Genomic DNA, 20,882 nt, shown 5'->3' on the forward strand with positions numbered 1-20,882 from the left:
CCGTCAGAGAAAGACAGATATCATATGTTTTCACTCATATGTGAAATTTGAGAAACTTAACAAAAGACCGTGGGGGAAAGGAAGTGGAAAATAGTTTCAAACAGACAGGGAGGCAAATCATAAGTGACTCTTAAATACAAAGAAGAAACTGAGGGTTGATGGCGATGGGGAGCAGAGTAGAGGGGAAAATGGGTGATGGGCATTGAGGAGGGCATTTGTTGGGATGAGCACGGAGCATTGCATGTAAGTGATGAATCATGGGAATCTACTCCTGAAACCAAGAGCACACTGTATACAGTGTATGTTAGCTAACTTTACAATAAATTATATTAATAAAACAAAATAAAATAATAAAATGAATAAAAATAATTTTTATGTTGAGTACATGTTGAAAGGAAAAGAATTTGGATATATTGGACTAAATAAAAAATATATTTAAAAATTAATTTCAGAAGTTCTTTTTATTTTTTAATATAGCTATTAGAAAATTTAAATGTGACCATGTTTATGGCTTGAACTATATACTCTATACACTGCTGTTCTAGGTACTGGGCATATAGTATTGAATAATTTAGTGGCAGGAGGCAGAGAAGTGATTTTAAGTATCAAAACCATATAATCTTAGAATGTACAATAGGTGCTGTGAAGAGTGTAAAAGAGGAGCATGCAGTGGAGAGGCACTCAGGCTTGAACAGAAATAAGGGGAAAAGAACATAAAAGTGGGTTGAGAGATAGAAGTAGACAGTTTGGGGATATAATTTAGAGGAAAAGGTTACCAGATTTGGGGATACATTTTGTTTAGGGGATGAGAGAAAAAGAAAGAGGAATAAATCCTAAATTCATCTGGGGATGAGTATGAAAGCTACATGTGATAGAGTGTAAAAGGCACCCAGTACAATGCTTGGCACCTATGACTCTTTGAAAATGCCAGCTGTGCTAATGTGCGGAATCTGAGGGTGTGCGTGACGAGGGGGAATAGTGCTGCTATAAGGAAGATCTCTCTGGCATAGATACCATTACAATTTTAAGGTTGCTTCATTTCCATCCACATCTTAAAGGGATTTCCCAAACAGGAAATAAAACTTTTCATTTGATAGATTTTGATATGTCCAGTGTTTTTAGACATTTGTCTTCTTGTCTTCCCAACTGCATCTCACACCATCTTTGTTCTCTCTGGCACATCTGTTTATTGGCAACATTTTTGTTAGCTACTTCTCTTTGTTAGTAGGGCTTATCTAACTTATGTATTTATCCTCTCTCAGGAGCCCTGGCTAATTTCTCCCTTTTGGGGTCTTATAAGTGCTGTTACCATCTGTTTAAATATTTCTTCGGTGACTGAAAAACAAACCAATGCCTTCCAAATACCAAAGGCACACAGCGAATTCTATATCCCTTCTGAGTAGAAATCTTCCTTCTCTCTTTCTTTTATTGTGAAAATGGCTATTTCCCCCCAGTACTATGGAAATGGAGGATTTTTATCCACTGAGTGGATGGTTTCTATCCAACTGACAGGGTATATATCTTTCTAGTTAATGGTGGATAGTAGAAAACAACATTCATACTGGCTTTAAGGTGGACTCTGAAGATGTAGACTCCACCTTCTCCATGGGCTATCCCAACACCACCCACTTCATTAGCCAGCAGAACGCATCCTTATGTGGGCAAACTTACACTATAACATGTCACTGCCACTATATACATATCAGTATCGGGTATGAACTTTATGCCAAATGGCATTTGTCTTTTCCTGAGACAAAGCAATAAGGTTGATAAAAGAGCAAAGGAGAGGTTATTGTATATACGAAACAGATTCACATGACTGAGCTAGAATTGGTTAATGGGTGGCTACTCCAAGTCATTCCTTCAGCAACTTGAGAATGTCACGTTTATCAAGTCTCCTGTATGTATCCAGACCCATAGCAGACAATGGAGATGGATGGAAGTATAATTCCTAAATTAATCTTGTCTTCAAGATGTTTTTGGAGAGATGATTCTAAAAAACAGTAATTAGACTGAAATAACTGAATTTATTAGTCTCAGTAATTAGACTGAGCACCTGGTGGCTCAGTCAGGTAAGCCTTGGACTTCGGCTCAGGTCCTGATCTCATGGTTTGTGCTCTCAGCTCTCAGGGCCTAGCCCACTTCAAATCCCGTCTCCTTCTCTTTCTGCCCCTCCCCCACTCACACTTCCTCTTTTTCTCTCCCTCTCTCTCAAAAATAAACAAACATTAAAAAAAGGGAAAACACTAATAAAACAATTAAAGGCCAAGACTTAATCAGAACGTATAGCACAGATATTAAGGAGGGGGAGAGGTCAGCAGTGAAGCTGTGGGTGAAGTCTTGAAAGGACTCCTGGATAAAATGGACCTTGACGTCTGGATGTGATTAAAATAGACTGGGAAGAGAGAGAACAGCATGACCTAAATGGAGTGGAGCAAGACGCAGGGGAGAGACAGGGGCAGACAAAATTGTTCAGGACCCCGCAGCCAGGCAGGCAGCATGACTCCTGGGTCTTTAGGTCCCAATAAAGTAGGAGAGAAGGAAAGAGGCATTCTTTCCTTTTCCTGCCTCTTTTCAAAGTTAAATATCAGAGTATATGCAACAACATGCACAACACTGGAAGTATTTACATGTATTGGACATTTCATCATTCTACAGGGTATGCATTGAGAAGTCCAGTTACTTCTGCCTCTAGCAGGGGCTTTCGGATGGCTCTTGCCTGAAGGTGTAGCTTAGTAGCAGCTGCAGGTAGAATTCCGTTATAGCCTTAAAATGCCTTTAGCCAAAGTAAACATCAATGACCAGAATTCCAATGATGGCCAGCTAGTGCTCAGAGGGATTCTGAGTATTACCAGGGAGCCCACATGAACAAAATGATTCACATTATTGTTTCCTTTCTCAATGAATCTACCTCTAAGTAGAAGATGCCCAGAAAAGAAAAGAAAAGTTAGGCTTCTAGTGTCATTTCTTTGGGCTTTTGAAATCATTTAAATGTATCTCTTAGAGGTGTTTTTTTTTTCTATAACAGCTTTATTGAGATATAACTCATATATCATACAATTCACCTACTTAAAGTGTCCGATTCAAGAGTTTTTAGTATATTCAGAGTTTTATAACTATCACCAAATAAACTAGAACATCATCATCTCTAGAAAGAAACTCCCTTAGCATTTGCTCCCCATCTTCCCTAACTTCTCCCTCCCTGCTCTCCTATACCTTGACAGTCACTAATCTACTTTCTGAATTCTAGACTTTTCTATTCTGAAAATTTCACATAAAGGGAATCATATAATATATGATCTTTTGTAATTGGCTTTTTTCACTTAGCATACTGTTTTCAAGGTTCATGCATATTGTGAGCATATGTCAGTACTCAATTTTTTCTTTCTGATAATATGCCATTGTATGGATATAGCACATTTTATTTACCTGTTCTTCAGTTGATGGCCATATGGACTCTTTCCACTTCTGGGCTATTATGAAGTATACTGCTATGAATATGTATATACAGATTTTTAGGTAGACATGTATTTTTATTTCTCTCAAATGAAATATACATTCATTTCTCATTTTTCATGGTACTTATGCTGTATAAAGCCACCAACTCTGAATGAGCAAATACTAAGCCTGTTCTTCTAGAGAGAATACAGGGTTAAGTGCCTGCAAGTTGCTGGTCACAAGACTTTTGTCCACTGATCAATGCATAAACTTGTTTTATGTGTGTTTCTATTTAAAGGTGCCTTATTTAATATATTCCTTAAAATGATTGATTATGTGCAGAATTTCTTTACAATAAAACCCTAGCTGAGAAGACTCTTACACTCTCCTAATTCTGCACAAGATGGTAAATCCCACTGGCTTTTAGCTTTATAACAATGCTGTCAATTATGCTTTTACTATCCATTATTAGCTAAGAATCCACAAATTTCGACACTTTTCCATTTTTTCCATAGCATTATCACAGCACTATCTGGAGTGGTTTCACATACACATCAGCAAATTTCCTCTTCCTTATTCTGGATGTACAGTATTATCAATTAACATGAAACTTACAGCCGGCATCACTTTTACTCATTCCTGAATGAAGCTTATTTAACACATGTATTTCCTCTATAAATCACACTACGATCTCCCTGTGCTTCAGAACACTAGACAACACTTGAGCATCGCCCCTGGGGGCCATTTTAAGCAGTGAAATCACCAAAAAAACCCACAAAAATGCAAAAAATGTGGCACTAAATAGACCACGAAAAGAACACTTGTTTATAGTATAAAAGATAAGAAGACAGACCATTGCCTTGTTCAACCTCAGCTGGGATCATGCATGTCAGGTGACTCAAACTTTTGGCCCCTCCACACGTGTCTGTGAATGATGACAAAAAAGCGATAAGTAGGTTGCACATAAGTCTTTGCAAGTAGGTAAATTCACAAATGCCTAAGTGTGGATAACGAAGGTCGACTGTACCTAGAAATGGAATTGTTGGGTCATGTGGTAACTCCATGTCTCAACTTCTGAGGATTGTTTTCCATTGTGGCTGCTGCATTTTACATTCTTGCCAGCAGCAAGTGAGGGCCCCTAATTCTCCACGTCGTTGCTCATGCTTTTTATCGCCTGCCTTTTTCAGTCTCACGATTCTGGTGGTTGTGAAGTGGTATCTCCTTGTGGTTTGATTTGCATTTTCCTGATGAGGAATGATGTCAAGCATATTGTTATATTGTACTGGTCATTGTATATCTTCTTTGTAGAAATGTCTATTCAGATCCTTTGCAAACTTTTAAATTTGTATTATTTTCAAATAAAGTAAGGAGACTTCAGTACCACACTCTCAGTAGTGGACAGAATGACTAGGCAGACGATTAATAAGGGAAGAGAAGGAATGAGAAGACATAAAACAACTTGACCTAACATACATGTGTAGAATTGTCTAGCTCTCCCTTTGTTTTTGTCAGTTTTTGTTTCCTGAATTTTCTGTGTTGTTATATGCATTCATATATTAATTATTTTGTTTTCATGATGGCTCAGCACTTTAGTCATTACACAGTGTCCCTTCTTTATCTCTACTAAAATTTTGTTTTAAAGTTATACTTTGTTTGATATTAGTATAGCTGCTACAACTTTCTTGTGGATGCTGTTTGCCTGATATAGCTTTTAATTCTTTTTACATTTATCCATCCGTATCATTGAAGCTAAAGTGTTCTCTCCCCTAGACAACATATAGATTAGTCATATTTTCCTTTTAGTTCAACCTTACCATTGCTATATTTTGATTAAATTTTATATGATTTTCAAATATAGTGTCATTTTTGCTAAGTTGGATTTATGTCTACCATTTTACTTTTTATTTTTATTTTTAATAATCGTGTCTTTTTTGTTCTCTTATTTCTTCTTTACTACTTTCTTTTGCCTTAAGAAAATATTTTGTACTGCCACATTTGAATTGCTTTAGTTACTATTCTCTATATTATTTTGGACTTTTTCTTTAGTGGTTGCTTTAAGGCTTACCCTATACATCTCACCTTATTGGAAATGTATCCTAGCTTAATTGTACCCAGATATAGAAATGTTACTCCTATATTGCTGTTTCTCTCTTCCCCCTTTTTGTGCTATTATTATGCAAATTAGATCTATTTCTGTAATAACCCCAACATTATATTGTCCTATCTATCTATCTATCAATTGTTAATCTATATCATTTTATATGTTTCAAAGAAGCTGAGAAAAGCAATGTGAGCAGGATATATTTCAGCATTTGTTATATTAACTTTCTTATTTACCCTTTCTGGTTCTCATCATTTCTTCCTGTGGATTTGAGAATTTCAATCTGGTGTCATTGCCTTGCTCTGGCACAACTTTGCTTCCACCTACCCTCTTTAGTGTTGTTATTGTCAATACATTATGTTTGTATATATTATTGGCCAACTATAAAAATAGGTAGTTTGCACATATACTTTTTAATTAGTTAAGAAAATAAAGAAGAAATATGCATTTATCCTGTTTTTTTTACATAATTGCCTTTATTTTCTTTTCATAAGAATTTAAATTATTTTCTAATGTCCCCTGCTTTTAGCCCAAAGAACTTGATTTAGTATTTCTCATAAGGTGGATCTGCTAATAGCAAATTCTCTTAGTTTAAAAAAAAATCTCTAAATGTCTTTATGTCACTGAAGCTTTTGAAAGATGGTTTTTTGTTTGTTTGTTTGATGGATTTCTTTTCTTCCATCACTATGAGTTTGCTACCCCTGTGACATCTGGCCTCCAGTGTTTCTGATGAGAAATTAGCTATTATTCTTACTATGGTTCCCTTGTATGTGATGAATTGTTTTACTCTTCTACTTCAGACTTTCCCCTTTATTTTGGCTTTCAGCATTTTTACTGTGATGTTTTTGGGTATAGATAATTTTGTACTTGTTCTGCTTGAATTTTGTTGCATTTCTTCAATGTGTGTATGGATGTTTTTCTTCAAATTTGGGAGGATTTCAGTCATTATTTCTATAAATATTTATTCTTTTCCTTTTCTCTTTTTCTGGTATTACTATTTTATGCACATGTTGGTATACTTAATAGTGTCCTACATTTCTCTGAAGATGTATTCAATTTTCTTTATTTTTTTCTCTCTCTCCTCTTGGATTGCATAATCTCTATTGATATATCTTCAAGTTCACCAATTCTTTCTTCTGTAAGTTCACATCTATTGTAAAACCCCTCTAGTGAATTTTTCATTTTACTTACTGTACTTTTAACTCTAGAATTTCCATCTGATTCTTTGCTGTAATTTCTGTTTCTTCATTGATATTATTTTCCAGAAAATTTTTAAATGTTTATTTATTTTTTGAGAGAGAGAGAGAGTGAGCACAAGCTGGGGAGGGGCAGAGAGAGACGGAGACACAGAATCTGAAGCATGCTCCAGGCTCCAAGCTGTCAGCATAGAGCCCGTCTTGGGGTTCAAACTCCAGAACCATGAGATCATGATCTGAACTGAAGTCAGACACTTAACCAACTGAGCCACCCAGGCACCCCATTGATTGATATTCTTTATTTGATGACACATTGTCATCATACCTTCCCTTACTTCTTTAAGCATGATTCCCTGTAATTTTTTGGACACATTTGTAATTGTTTCAAATCTTTGAAGTTGCTTTGAAGTCTCTGCCAGTTAAATTTAACATCTGAACCCTTATTGTTGTTGTTTTCATGTATATAGGTTTTTTTTTTGCATTTTTTATAATTGCTGTTGTTGTTGAGAACTGAGTATATTAACTAAAAGTTAATATAGTGTAGTGATGCTGGATACTGATTCCTCCTCATTCCAGGGTTTGTTTTTGTTGTTGTTTGCTTATTTATTTTTCCAATGTCTTGGCTAGACTATTTTAATAGTGTATACTTTCCCATGATGTGCAGCCACTAATGTCACTGCTCAGAGGCTCAGCCTTAGGAATGAGACAATCACTGCGGGATGGCAGTGATTTGTACAGAACTCTCTTTGACGGTTTCTTTCTCTGATCTCTATTAAGCTTCCTGCCACTACTGGAATCATACTCATCTTTTAGGCTCTGCTAATTGCTGGGTGATTGCTCTATTGTATTTGTCAATGCCCTGGAGTATAAATGCTACACAGTGTGATCTAATTAAATACTGTATTTTTGTAAGGCTAGTTTTTGAGTCAAGTCTTTGAAGTTTGTTCTGACTCCAGAAAGCCTCCCCTGAGCTATCTCCCTGGTTCTCTCTGGTAAGCTAGGTGGCCTATGGTTTAGCTTGTTGCTCTAATGGAGCTATCAGCTTTCACTTAATTGCTCACCACCGAAGTCTCCATTGTTTTTGAGAGCAACCTTAGGCTTAAACCTTTCAATACTCTATTTCAAACAAAGTAAGTTCCTTTGGAGAGGGTATAGGAGCTTTCTGTTCTTACGGAAAAATTTATCAGCCATCGCTGCGGAGTAGGGAACAGAGACAGTGCCTTGTTTGTCCCACAATGACAACCTTGCTTTATTAGCGAGGCAGAAGTGGCAGGGTCTAGTCTTCTCATGTAGAACCCCTGTCCTACAGGCAAGCTGGAGCAGTAGCAATCAGGGTCCCAAAATTCATGGTCTGCTGTGCCTAGGGTAGAACTTCTGTCCTAAGAATGAGGGTGGGTGAGGGAAGAGAGTATCTGATCCCTTGGCTACATTGCCAAGAATTTATCTTCTGCATCTTGGAGCTAAAGGGCTATTAATGTTGGTGGTCTGCCTTCTTGATACACCCTAACTGGAAGCCAAAATAGGAGAGGGATCCCTATTTTCATGACCACAGCCAATCAGAATGGAGCTTCTATCATGCTTACCTGAATGGTTGGTAGGGAGGGAGAAGATTATCTCTAAAGTCCCATAGACTTGTTATTCTTACCAAGAGTTAATATATTTTTTGAGTAAGTATTTCTTAATTTTCTGTTTGCTCTTGGTATAATTTCCAGAGACTTTAACAGTTGTTTTTATTTTTTAAAATAATATTTAGCAGTTATGGTTGTTTTCCTGAAAACAATTGTATAGAATTTCTCACTCTGATATTCTGGAAGTGAAAGTCCCTCTATTAGACTTTTGCATGCACCTGAGGGAGAATGAAGACAGTTATCTAAATTAAGTTAAAAAATACTTATGAAACATAAAAAAGCCTTTCAGGACTTGATTTCTGGCCAGAGTCAGCCAGGGTTTTCTACCTTGATTGAATTCTCCAGAAAACTTTTAACCTTTGCAAAATGCTTTGACTATGCAGGCTTAGGATACTCCACAAACTTTTTTTTCCTTTCAGCAATGTGTACATTACATTGAAAAAGTCTGAAATTTGCCTCCAGTTTGAAACCCATAATTTAGGACAATCTTAGATTTCACTTCATTTATTCGATAGGCTGGGGCCAATTCTTTAATTCTTTAAGCCAGAAACTTTAAATGTATTCATTGAGGTCAGTTCATCAAACTTTATGGAATTTATGCCCTGACCCATTATCCACTTTGCTCGGAGTGCAGTGGGAGACTCCAGTAAAGATGATATGGGTGTAAGAAGCCATTAAGTTGGCATTTAGAGAGCCAAGAATACACCATTAAATTCTAGCACTTTGCATGCATTTGGTTAGTACTGAGATTTTCTCTGGATAGCTGTGTCTCCACCAGGGTCATTAAAATAGTAAGAGTTGGTGGTATTTACAGTTGCATTATGTGAGGTATGTTGGCTCCTTCAGTTAATATGTAATAAACATGTCTTGCTGGCCTCAAATGCTCAGGGAACTACTACAGTTCTCTATTGTCACACACTTAACCTTTCTTAGTCCTTCTACAACTATGACATAGCTACATTCCATGATATTTTGTTGCCTAACCATTGGTTCTTCTCTTCTATTATTATTATTTGATTCTTCTTTTTGATTATGTGAACGATATTGCCCAGGAGAGCAGAAAGCTAGGAATATATATTAAAACTATGATGAAACTAACATAAATTTTAGGACAATATTCCTCTACTTGAACCCACAAGTTAGTTTATAAACTGCTGGTTCCTCTGGTTCTTTTTCTGGCCATCTTCCTCTCAGTCTGAAAGATTCTGGCTGACAACTAGACATCCTTGCATTATTTGTCTCCTCTTCTGATTTTCATGCCATGCAAACTATTAATCCCACAAACCAACACTCAGCCCCGCTTATTCAGTAAACATCTGTAGGCCCCCCTGTGTGACAAGCATTGTGCCAGGTGGTGAGGCTTCAATACCAATGAGATGATTTCCTTGACTTTAAAGGAGTGTTGTAGGCTTGTGAGATCAAATATGAAAATGGACACATGTAATAGTTCCATGTTCTATTATAAAAGAAATATATGTTTCTTTTATATTATAAAAGAAAAGTATGTACAGGACACATAGAGGATTCTAAGGTCAGTGCCCAATTTTGCAGGACAGCAGAGGGAGGCAGAAACAGCTTCATCTCAAGGAAGTGATTATTAAACTGAACCACGAAGCAGATTCTGGGAAGACTGGATTAGACAAGAAGTGATAAAGAGCATTCCAGGCGTGAGAAAGGCTTGTTGATAAAAATTTACACAAATAGGCTTAATTTACATTAAAGGGTTTTTGTTTTTGTTTTGTTTTGTTTTGTTTTTTTTTTTTTCTTTACATTTGGGAGAGTGTGAGTCTAATAGGGGACTATATATATATTTTTTATTATACTATTTTCCTTTTATTTTCTGAGTGCCTTCTCCAATTCTCCTGGTCTCAGCCTCCTTAAGAAAAGAGTCATATTCATCTAGCACAGCATCTAACATATATGGCAGTCCTTAAAATTATGTTGAGTGAATGAATATCAGAAATCAATGGATCATTATCCAATTTAAATGCAACTCTTTGCCCTAAAAACTGTTTCTGAGTACACTTCACACACTGATACCAGCCCCTTTGTTGGGTTTCCAGACTTTCTGTAGAAATATCTACATCTTAGAGCTACAGGGAGGAAGGCCAGGCTTGGCTGGCATTTTTGCTAGAAATGCAGAAGGGATGCACAGATTGTAAATAGGTGTAGAGTGTAGGTTAAGCTTTGGCTTATGATCTTGTTCCTAATTTTAAGAAAATATGTGCTTTGACTTATACATAAGAAGGTGAAAAATGAGTGATTTAAGTATCTACTTTCACTTTGACAGCCTTCCTTTTTTCTTTTTTCTTTTTTCTTTCTTTCTTTCTTTTTTATATGCAAGGCCAATATTCTCTAACTTATAGGGTAAAGTACCAGTTCGAGTCTTTCAGTTGTCATGAGGTAGCCACTCCTTATTTACTGGGCTCAAACCCTTCAGTAACTTCCTGATTTGTAATTTTCTGATATTCCTGGGCTCTACCCCCTGCATGGGTCTGTGGCATCTCCTAGGCTTGGTTGCAGAAAAAAACAACTCTTTCATGTACTGCTTAGTCCAGTTAGTTTCCATGGTATACACCACAAAGGTGTAAAAGTGTTGGTGATTTTTCTTAAAATTTTAACTGAGTGTAAGGAGAAAACTCAAAGCAACTCGAAGCTTTAAGTCATTAGCGAGGATCACTCAGTGGACACAGCCTAATGCTTTACCTAGGTTTCCTGCCCTAAATGTTTTCTCTGTCTAGGAAAGGACCTTTAGGGGAGCTCCTCATTCCTATACAGGATCCATTTCCTCTCAGTGGCCCCCTAACAGAACATTTCCTCAAATCTTGCCCATGAACTCTGATAAAGAAGTTGGGGAGTTAGTTTTCTGACTGCCACATAATTTGCAAGGCAACATCTTTCTAGCAGTCTGGACATCTTATTATTCTGCAGAAAATATGTAATTCTCTTTTCTTATCCTATCCCCACCTTCATCCTTCCCTCATGCTATTTTACACTGCGCTCTTTGGTCCTGCTTGGAAGAGGAGAAGGGGCTATTGTGGGACCAGATCTCATCCAAGGCTGCTCTTTAACAAAAGGATGCTTTGCTATGACTGTCCCATTGAGGATTAGATTAACTCCTTATCTGAGAGTCCGCCTTACCCTCGGTTTCTCACCAGTCAGTAAGGGGTCCCATGGATTAATCTTCCCCTTGTATAATATAGGTGATTCATGATCTTTGTGTACAATAGCCAGGTCACATGATCTAACAAAGGATTTATTTTTTTCTGAATCATGATTCATTTCCATTGTTTTTACAAAAGAATAAAAATCAAGCTGGATTTAAGTATTCCGTGCCATATTTAGCTAATCACCTTTCCCAAAGAAAAGGAAATTACACAAACTCTCCTAGAAAATTCAGTCAGCCTGGTCATCCTAGCTTTATGGTATACACTCAAGTTAATTATGAAAAATGTTCAACTCCCTAAAGAAATCTTAAAAAAGAAAATCTTGAACATGTGGCCATGTATGCTGGTGAGGCTAAAATTGGTGAAAGATAGAGCTGAATGCCAAATGATAATTTCTGCTAAATAATTCAGGTCATCTGAACTGTGATATTTCACTTACTTTAATGAGCATAATGGGTGCAATTAGAGACCGTTTCCCTTATGGTGCCAGACACATTGTGCTCTCACGTAATTGTGGGCCCTGTTTTTCTTTGGGCAACTCATACCTGCGCACGTGTCCTGCATTCCCCGTGTCTGGCAAGAGTAGCCATCAAATAAATGTAGGTTGAAGTCAGTAACTGAAAATGTTTTGATAATGACTATCATGAAGAAAAAAGGGTTGCAGAGCAAAAACTAGACATATCAATAAGAAAGTCTGTGGTACATCTCCTTTGCCACAGAATGGAATGGGGAACAAAAGAAATTTTACAACTTGGGGTTCTCGCTAATGTTATTTTTGTTTCTTTCTTCCTCACAGGGAAGTGATGCTGATATGGTGGATAAGAATAAGTGCTGTACACTCTGTAACATGTCCTTTACCTCAGCGGTGGTGGCTGACTCACATTATCAAGGCAAAATCCATGCCAAAAGGTTAAAACTGTTGCTAGGAGAGAAAACCCCATTAAAGACCACAGGTATGTGTGTGAACAATGATCACGGGAGATACTGAAGTCCAGGTGCTGCGCCTGTCCCATTAATCGTGCTCCTTCTTCAGAAGAGCCTGCCTGAATAGAACCTAATGGTAGATGTCCTTCAAAACCTAAAGGGACGGGCAGCTAGTCCAGCACACTTTGCTGTCAGAGGAGGGTTAAATATAATTGCACGTGCTCACTCCCTCACCCTGGCTCCTTCAGATTAGTAATTTAGCAGCTGGCATCTTCTGCAAGTCTGCTTACATCCTGCAAGACGTTGTCTGTCATATTTATCATGTATTATATAAGTTACTGCACCTATTATGTAAGGGATGCTATTCTGCCTTAGCTTCAGTGGATAAGCCACGTGGGTAATGAATGGGTAGTGTATTGTGTAGCGTGGATACATTCACTGCCTGTGCCTGTATGATACAGGATGTTATCCTGCTCTCGTCTTGGTGAGGGTGTGGACTAGGGAAACTATGGTCTTTAAAACATTCCTTTGCAGACAACTAAGGGGGGTTGTTGTTTTTTTAACCCTCCCCACCCCAAAGTGACATTCCTGTTGTCTGTGATTCAAGCCTATTAACTTCAACAACAAAAAGCTTAAATATTGATAAAAGACCATTTGACCCTGTAATTCTTAACTAAAATAGTTTTTCATAAGTCTATCAAATTAGGAAACTAAAATACTGTTGATGTTCAATCACGTTAGACTACTTGGACAAGGTTTAAACTGTGGTGAAGGTGTTACTAGCCTGGGTTATAATCCCAAGAAGCTGGGGATATATTTCATGATGTCTACTCTTCCAATGCAATGAAAATTTAGCAGTGCATTTTATCTTTCTGTCTAATGAATCATGCATAAATCGTGGGTGTAATTATTTTTTAAATGGTATTTTGGAGATTGGAGAGAGCCTAAAACAATACTTGGCTTTTATTCTTGCCAGTGTTTTCCTTAAGAAAATTGTCTTCTTTCACCTAGAGAATAGTAAGGAATCTTTTCACTATATTTTTCTAGTTAGTTTAACTGAAGGATATTGTCTTTGTGAAGGTGGCTATGACATTCAGATACAGGACGGGGTTGCGAAACACCTGAAATCTGGAGCCGAGCTCAGCTTGTTCCTGGGCACGCTCCGTGTGTTAGCATTTTATTCGCAGCCACTCAGTTGAAACTCCTGATTCTTGCTCTCTAAAAGGTTGGATATTCACCTTGTAACCTACTCCCCAACAAATTTCTTAAAATAGACACCTCAAAGAAACCGTCACTGGAAAATTTCTACCTGTTTTCCACGAATGAGTAACTAGCCCATTTGTTCTTTCTGCCTAAGCAGAGAATTGCTGTTAAATTTAATTTTGGAGGTAGTGATGGAATAGGAGAAGCTAGATCTTTGTTTATCATGTCAATTAGCAAAGGGGAGAGTTATTCTTTCTTTAAAAAAAAAAAAAAACACATGGCACAAATGGTTCTTTGTGAATTTAAATACATCCTCCAGATAATCAAGCACCAGTTTGTTTTTCTGAATTCAAATACCCTCCGAGCTGGTAAATATAACTGGGGGGTAATTTGTTAGTTCCCAACAGTGTATTCCTCAGGAAAAATCAAGAGCACTTAAAATGCATCCTTTACTCAATGACTTTGTCTTGGTGTCCACAGAGCTGGCCCCCAGTTCTCAGGATGAGCAAAATCACGTTGCCAGTTAGGCAAGAAGGGGAAGGAGGTGGGGTGGGAGGTAAATAGCTTGATCCACTTGTGGCTGGGGAAACAGATTTCAGTTGCCTTATGCCAGCATCTCCCTCTCTCAACTAGCTCACAGTTCCTAGGCTGCACATCCCCAATCTGTAGCTCAGGCTCTCACCCATTCTTTCAGAAGCTGCTTAGAGCAGAAAGGGTCTTGGAAGATGGCAACACCAGACAGAATTAGAGGGCCTGGGAGGCTTAATTGGTCCCTAGGCTTGGGTTGGTGTCAACCCAGCTGCTAGTAGGGAGTAGAGGAAACAGTGTATCCTGTCAGAGTCATTAGGTACAAGTATAAGCAGAGGGTAGGCTTTGGGAGGTGTGGCGCAAGATAAGAGTTTGAGGGCTTAATAGGAGAGTGGAATCTAGCAATGGAGAATCTGGGTAGAGAGATCCTGCAGAGACTCAAGCTGGTACCAGCATCGGGAAAGTCTGGCAAGTGCTGCAGGCTGGTGAAAGTAAAGGCTGTTAAGTGACAGGACACCTTTATTTAAAACGAGAGTGCTGGGCTGGAAGTCAAGTATAGGGAACAAATCAGGCATCTGGTTTATAGGTTAAGGATTGGTCTTGAACACAAATTCAGCTACTAGAAGTAAGGATAATGACCTAGAGGCCCCAGAAAAGAATGCGCGGGCCTTGGGCTTCCTGAGCTACTAAATTCAATCCCTCCAGTTTGTGAATAGAGTCAGCACTGATTGCCATTCTTTCTTGCTGCCTGAGGCCAAGCCCAGTGGCCACTTTTGAAGGACATCACCCTCGAAGCTGTGGTTGCCTGACGCACATTCAAGAACTGCTTTGCCTACTCCATCAGATTGCCTTGAAATGATTTCTGTAATGAAAACAAAAGGAAACAAAGAACATATAAAACCCAGCCGATTAAGCTGCCAGAGAGAAGCAAGTCCCCTGCTCGGGGATGCTATTTAAGCTACCCCTCCAAGAAGAACAGGCTCTTGAATCGGAGCAATTTCTGGGTAGGGATAATTGAAGCACAACTCACTGCCTCCCCTAGCTACTCCATCTGATGAGGGTGAGCAACTGGTATCTGTGAATCATTACCTTTCCGCCTACTCAGGATGTGCTTTGATCAAGCATCAACTGGATATCCTGCAGAATTATTGCAGTTTGAGTTGTCTTCTCCAGATGGGAGCATGTTTACTAGGATTTCTGAAATGCTTGACAGACCTGCTGAGACAAATACCAGTTCTCATTTTTGTTGCTTAGTGTGTTTCAGAATCTTTGTTCTTGTTCATGCTCTTCTAGGTCCTGCTGCAGGATGAAAGTTTGAGGAGAATTCTAGGCCCACTGTGTTCTCACAGCGTCAGCAGACCTTAGCATGGAGGTCTTGCCCAAATCAGAGGCTGGTCAGTGATTGCTGTCGTCAGGTCATTTGCCACACGGTGAGAAGGATTTAGAGGAGGCACAGTTCAGAGGCCAGAACAATGAAGGGCATGAAAATCCTCTCATTAGGGGGAATATAAGGGAAAAAGGGGTGGTTTAGCATAGAAAAGAGATTGCTGAGGGGCAAATTTTTGGAAGGTCATCATGGGGAAAAAAGTGATTTGTGGTGTGTGAGTGTGTGTGTGAGACTGTATGAGAACATGTGAGTGTGTTTGAGAACATAAGTGCGTGCAAGAGTGTGAATGTGTGAGAATATGTGTGTGTGACTGTGAGAGTATGTATATGTGTGTGCATGTTGAGTGTGAGAGAGTGTGAGAATATGGGAGAGTATATGTGCATGAGTGTGAGAATATGTGAAGGTGTGTGTGGAAATGGGAGGATATGTGAGTGTGTGTGTGTGAGAATGTGTGTATGCATGTGTGAGTAAGCGTGTGTGAGGATATGTGAGTGTGTGTGAATTTGTGTGAGACTATGTGATAGTGTGTGTACATGTGTGAGTGTGAGACCGTGAGCATATATGAGAATGTGTTTGTATGTGTGCCTGAGTGTGAGAGCGTTTGTGAGAATATGTGAGAGTATATGTGCGTGCGTGCGCATGAATGTGAGTGTGTATGTGTGTGAGGGAGTGTGTGTGTGTGCTTGGATGCAACAAATGTACCCAATGAGTAGGTAGAAAATTAAGGAGTTAGAGCTGAGCTCAAGAGAAGAAAAAGATTCGTAAAATTCAGAGATACTAAATTTCTGTAAGGAAACCAAAAGGAAACCCAACCAACCGAGTCCGAGGGCCAGAGATGGCAGCGCCCTGCTCAGGTATGCTGCGTACGCTGCCCCCCCAGACTAACAGGCCTTGGAGCTAACGTCAGACTCTCGTGGGGTGGGTGGCCAGGGGTTGGGGAGGGGCACTGAAGTAGAAGCTGGCTGATACTCTCTGGGCATTTCCTGAGAGGGGTCCAGCCCAGGACATCAGCCTAGGTGACACTTAAAACCCTTCCAACTGGATTCTCAGCCTGATGTCACCTGCAGGCTTGACCCGGTGAGCTGATAGGCAGAAAGAATGCTGGCCTGGGAGTCAGGAGACAGGAGCCCAGGCCCTAGCTCTGCCTAAGGTGCTGTGTGGTCTCATCTGTCATTTAAATCTAACACCGGATATGTTTACCTCATTGGCCCTTTAGAGAGCAAATAATAGATTTGGAAAGTAAAAGGTGAACGTGTGGTAAATAAGTCGATGGGGGTGCAGCCCAACTCCTTTCTTCTGCCAAAGACTCTGACTTCCTGGTCAACATGGGGTTGTTGAAATACTACCTTGGGAGTTGCACAAGGAGACATTTTGTGTGTCTCCTTGGAGGCAAGTCTTTCTGGGATGAGTTCCATGAACTGAAGCGGGTCCTGGTGCTGAAGCTGCCCACTGGAGTGAAACAGTGCTGGTGGGCATTGGGGGTGGGGGGCACGCCTGGCCATGGAGCTGAGGAGACTCCTGGGCATTAAGGGAGGAGAGAGACCCCATCACTAAGCTGAGAGCAGGACCCTGGATCTGGAACTGTCAACTAGCAAGTAGATACAATAGTAAATCGTTTTCAAGATGAGAACTCAAGATCTCTAGAGGATAAAAGAATGAACCCGAAACCCCAATGAGGGCCCCAAGAGGGCGTAGATCTCAGAAATGTGGAAGAACAGAAATGTAAAGTGATAAAGGGCTGGAAACTGATGCCAAACCTCAGAGGTCAGGCTGCTGCTGCTTTAATTCTGCATAGGTAAGGCTGGGATCTGGCCCTGGAGGCCCCTCACAGGGAGCTGAGTCTGTGGGTGACAGTGAACACTTCCAACAGAGTGAGGAGGATGAGTAACCAGACAGAGCCATGCGTTGCCTGACAGCTTCATTCGGGGATCCTGTGCTCTTCACTGTGGTTTTTCCCACGTGGCTGCCTGGGTGCCTACAAGGGTATGTTAGATGCAGATTTGCCAGTGATAGGGTCCCCAGGGCAAGATCACTGACTGTGGGAGACTAGACAGTGGCTTCCAAAGATGTCCATGCCCCAATCCCCAGAACCTATGTATATGTGTTACACAGCAAGGAGAAATTAAGGTTGCCTGTGGAATTAAGATTTCTGACCTCTAGAATGACAATATAAAAATGTTGTTGTAAGCCACTAAATTTATGATAATTTGTTACCGTGACCACAGGATAGATACTGATCTAAGTAAATACTTGGCCAAAGAAGGCACTTCTTTATATGCCTCTCACATATCCATCTTGAGGAACCTCAAGCGCAATGTAGACAGCACTCACATAACTCTTGTCCGGAGCTTGCCTTAGGGACAAAAAAGGTCTGTCTTTTATCTGAGTCGATTCCCCAAACACAACTTAATACTATATTGTGCAAAATGTCTGGTCTATTTCCCATGATGTCAAGGTGAACTTCTTTTCCTAGAGTGCAGGAGCCTGTACAAGTTAGCTTTTCTATACCTCCAACCTCATTTCTTCTGTCTTCTCTACACACATGCCAAACAGGTCTCCTGCAGCATCAGCCCACTGTGCCTTCCCATCCTATAACCAAGATGCCCTTTTCCCTCTACCTGTTGTGGAACTCAATACTTTCATCTTCCAAGCATCAGTGCAGGTCTCATGCAGTCTGAAGTCTATCGTGGCTGCTGGCAATCACAATGAGTGTGGCATGGGCTTTGAAGTCAGACATATCTGGGCCCCATCCTTTATTAGCAGCGGACTTCACTTGCCTTAGCCTCCTTTTCCCGATATGTATAGTGGGTATAATGCTATTACTTATATCAAGGGTTTTCCGTGATAATTATACAAGTTGATTAATAGACGCAAAGTGCTTATCACAAAGTGCTCAACCAATCTTAGCTCTGTCCACTGAGGAAATAAAGCTATTTTTATTTACTCTTCTCTGAACTCTGTGCCATATAATTTTGCACTTAAAATATCTTATTGTCCATTATCCAAGGCTGTATCCGTGGGTGAATTTTCTTTACCCATTGGTCTATAAGCACTCTTCGGAGAGGAACCACGTCTCCACACTTATTCTGAATTCTGCCACATTCCCGTGTACAAGCTTGCCTGCCATGTTCTTCCCCATGATGGAGAGTGACAGAAAAATGTAACCTGCTGTTCAGTCCCTGCTTGAGGACAAGGACAAGCATAGACGTATGGGCTGGGGTACAAGGTCACAGAAACCTGTGGGAAAAGAAGAATCAAAACAGCCACAGAAATCTGCCAAATGAAACAATCCAGTGTGACTGGACAGACAGGAGGAAGAGTAGAGCTAATAGAAGTGAGCAGGAGACCAGATTTGAACAGAGGTTAAGTTGGAGGATGGGAGAAACAGTGTGAATCCCCAAAAGGCTGGCCATTGAGGCCTTGGATTGTGTGCCGGGGGCTTTGGATGTGTACTAGGAGAGAGCTATTAAAAGGTGTTGACCTGGCTGGAAGGTGTAGACTAGCTGACAGCAGGGGTATTAAAAAGAAGCACAGCCAGTGCAGAGGCTGGGGGTGGGGGCAGATATGAGCTGTGAGCCCTGAAGATCTCAAGGTAAGGATGAGAGAAGATCAGGAAGTGGGGGGAAAAGCTGAGTTGGGAATCCAAGGGGCATCAGACATGTCAGATGGGAGCAGGAAGAGCAAACTCAGGGCTGGGTGATTCTGCCAGATCCATTATTGTCTGTGGCCTAGGTTGCCTTCGCCTCATGTAAGGCAATGCAGCTTCTGACACTGAGCTCAACAGATGCTTGTGGATTTGTCACTGATGCCTCAAGAAGTGGCTGTAGGAAGTCCTAGCTGGCTCTCGGTGGAGCTTCTCATTGAATAGAGGTTCATTCAGTTTCAGTCCCACTAGGCTTTCTGGCCAAAGGTAGTTCATACTGCATGGCGCATGGTGCCTTCTGTTGGTGATTGACTTACCCAGCGAAGCTGGCATCCTCAGACAGAAAATGTCCACCCTAAGGGATAGAAGTAATTTCTCCATCAAAAGTTGAAATTCTCTCATTGAGTATCTGCTATAAGAGAATTCATAACATGGGCTTTTTGTTTTAAGTTTATTCATTTATTTTGAGAGAGAGAGAACATGCATGGAGGGGCAGAGAGAGAGGGAGAGAGAGAGAGAATCCCAAGCAGGCTCTGCACCTCAAACCCATGAAACGAAAGATCATGACCTGACCTGAAATCAAGAATTGGATGCTTAACCGACTGGGCCACTCAGAATCCCCATAACATGGAGATTTTGTTTCATTATTTTCTTAGCTTAGTTCCTCTCAACAAACATCTTGTGTCTTGGGAATAAGAAAGTGAATAAGACACCCCTTTGCCCTCCGGAGGCTCTCCGTGTAGTAGGAGGGAACACAGGCACTGGAAAACAATAAATGACACAGTATGAATGTCTACAAACACAATAGGATATTGAAGAGAGGTTAAATTAATTGTGGTTGGAGGTGTCTGAGAGGAAGGTATGATAAGAGTCCTTAAATATGGTGTTAATAGCCATCTAACCAGTGGGGACTGTTAGGGAAGGATCTCAGTTCCTCAAAAGAATCCTTTTTCTAGACTGGGGTTTCTCACTCAGCAATATCAACCTTCTCACTTGGAGGAGGGGCTGTTCTGTTTAGCAGCATCCTTGGCCTCTATCCAATAGACTCCAGAAGACCCCACTTGTTGTGACAATAAGAAAATGTCTCCAGATATTGCCAAGTGCTTCCTAGGCGGCAAAACTGACTCCAGTCAGGAACCACTGATCTAGATCAGGAATTAGCAAACTTTGGCCTGAGGACCAAATCTGACCTGCTGCTTATTGTATGATCTGCCAGCCAAAAAATGTTTGTTTGTAAATGGTTTTTAAAAAATCAAAAGGGGGCGCCTGGGTGGCTTAGTCGGTTAAGCGTCCGACTTTCGCTTAGGTCATGATCTCTCGGTTTGTGGGTTCGAGCCCCGCTTCGGGCTCTGTGCTGACTGCCAGCTCAGAGCCTGGAGCCTATTTCAGAGTCTGTATCTCCCTCTCTCTCTGACCCTCCCCTGCTCATGCTGTCTCTCTCTCTCCTAGAAATAAAAAAAATATATATATTAAAAAAAATAAATAAACAAAAAATCAAAAGAATATTTTGTGACACGGGAAATATATAAAAGTCATATTTCAGTGTCCATAAATAAAGTTTTATTGGGACACTACCACACACATTCACTTAAATTCAGTCAAGACCATTTGAGGGCTATACTGGCAGAGCTGAATAGTTGTGACAGGAGCCATATGGTCCACAAAGC

General features: G+C 40.1%; 1 protein-coding gene across 1 annotated transcript in view; it reads left to right on the top strand.

Annotated features, from left to right (window-relative positions):
- The window catches only part of ZMAT4 (zinc finger matrin-type 4), a 223,557-nt gene that overhangs the window by 183,052 nt on the left and 19,623 nt on the right, over positions 1–20,882 (top strand). The window contains exon 4 of the mRNA XM_077773125.1: positions 12,327–12,483. Within this exon, the coding sequence (XP_077629251.1) occupies positions 12,327–12,483 (157 nt within the window). The remainder of the gene's footprint in view (positions 1–12,326; positions 12,484–20,882) is intronic.

This window comes from Crocuta crocuta, unplaced genomic scaffold (assembly GCF_008692635.1).
Source record: "Crocuta crocuta isolate KB4526 unplaced genomic scaffold, BGI_CrCroc_1.0 scaffold177, whole genome shotgun sequence".
Classification (NCBI taxonomy): domain Eukaryota; kingdom Metazoa; phylum Chordata; class Mammalia; order Carnivora; family Hyaenidae; genus Crocuta; species Crocuta crocuta.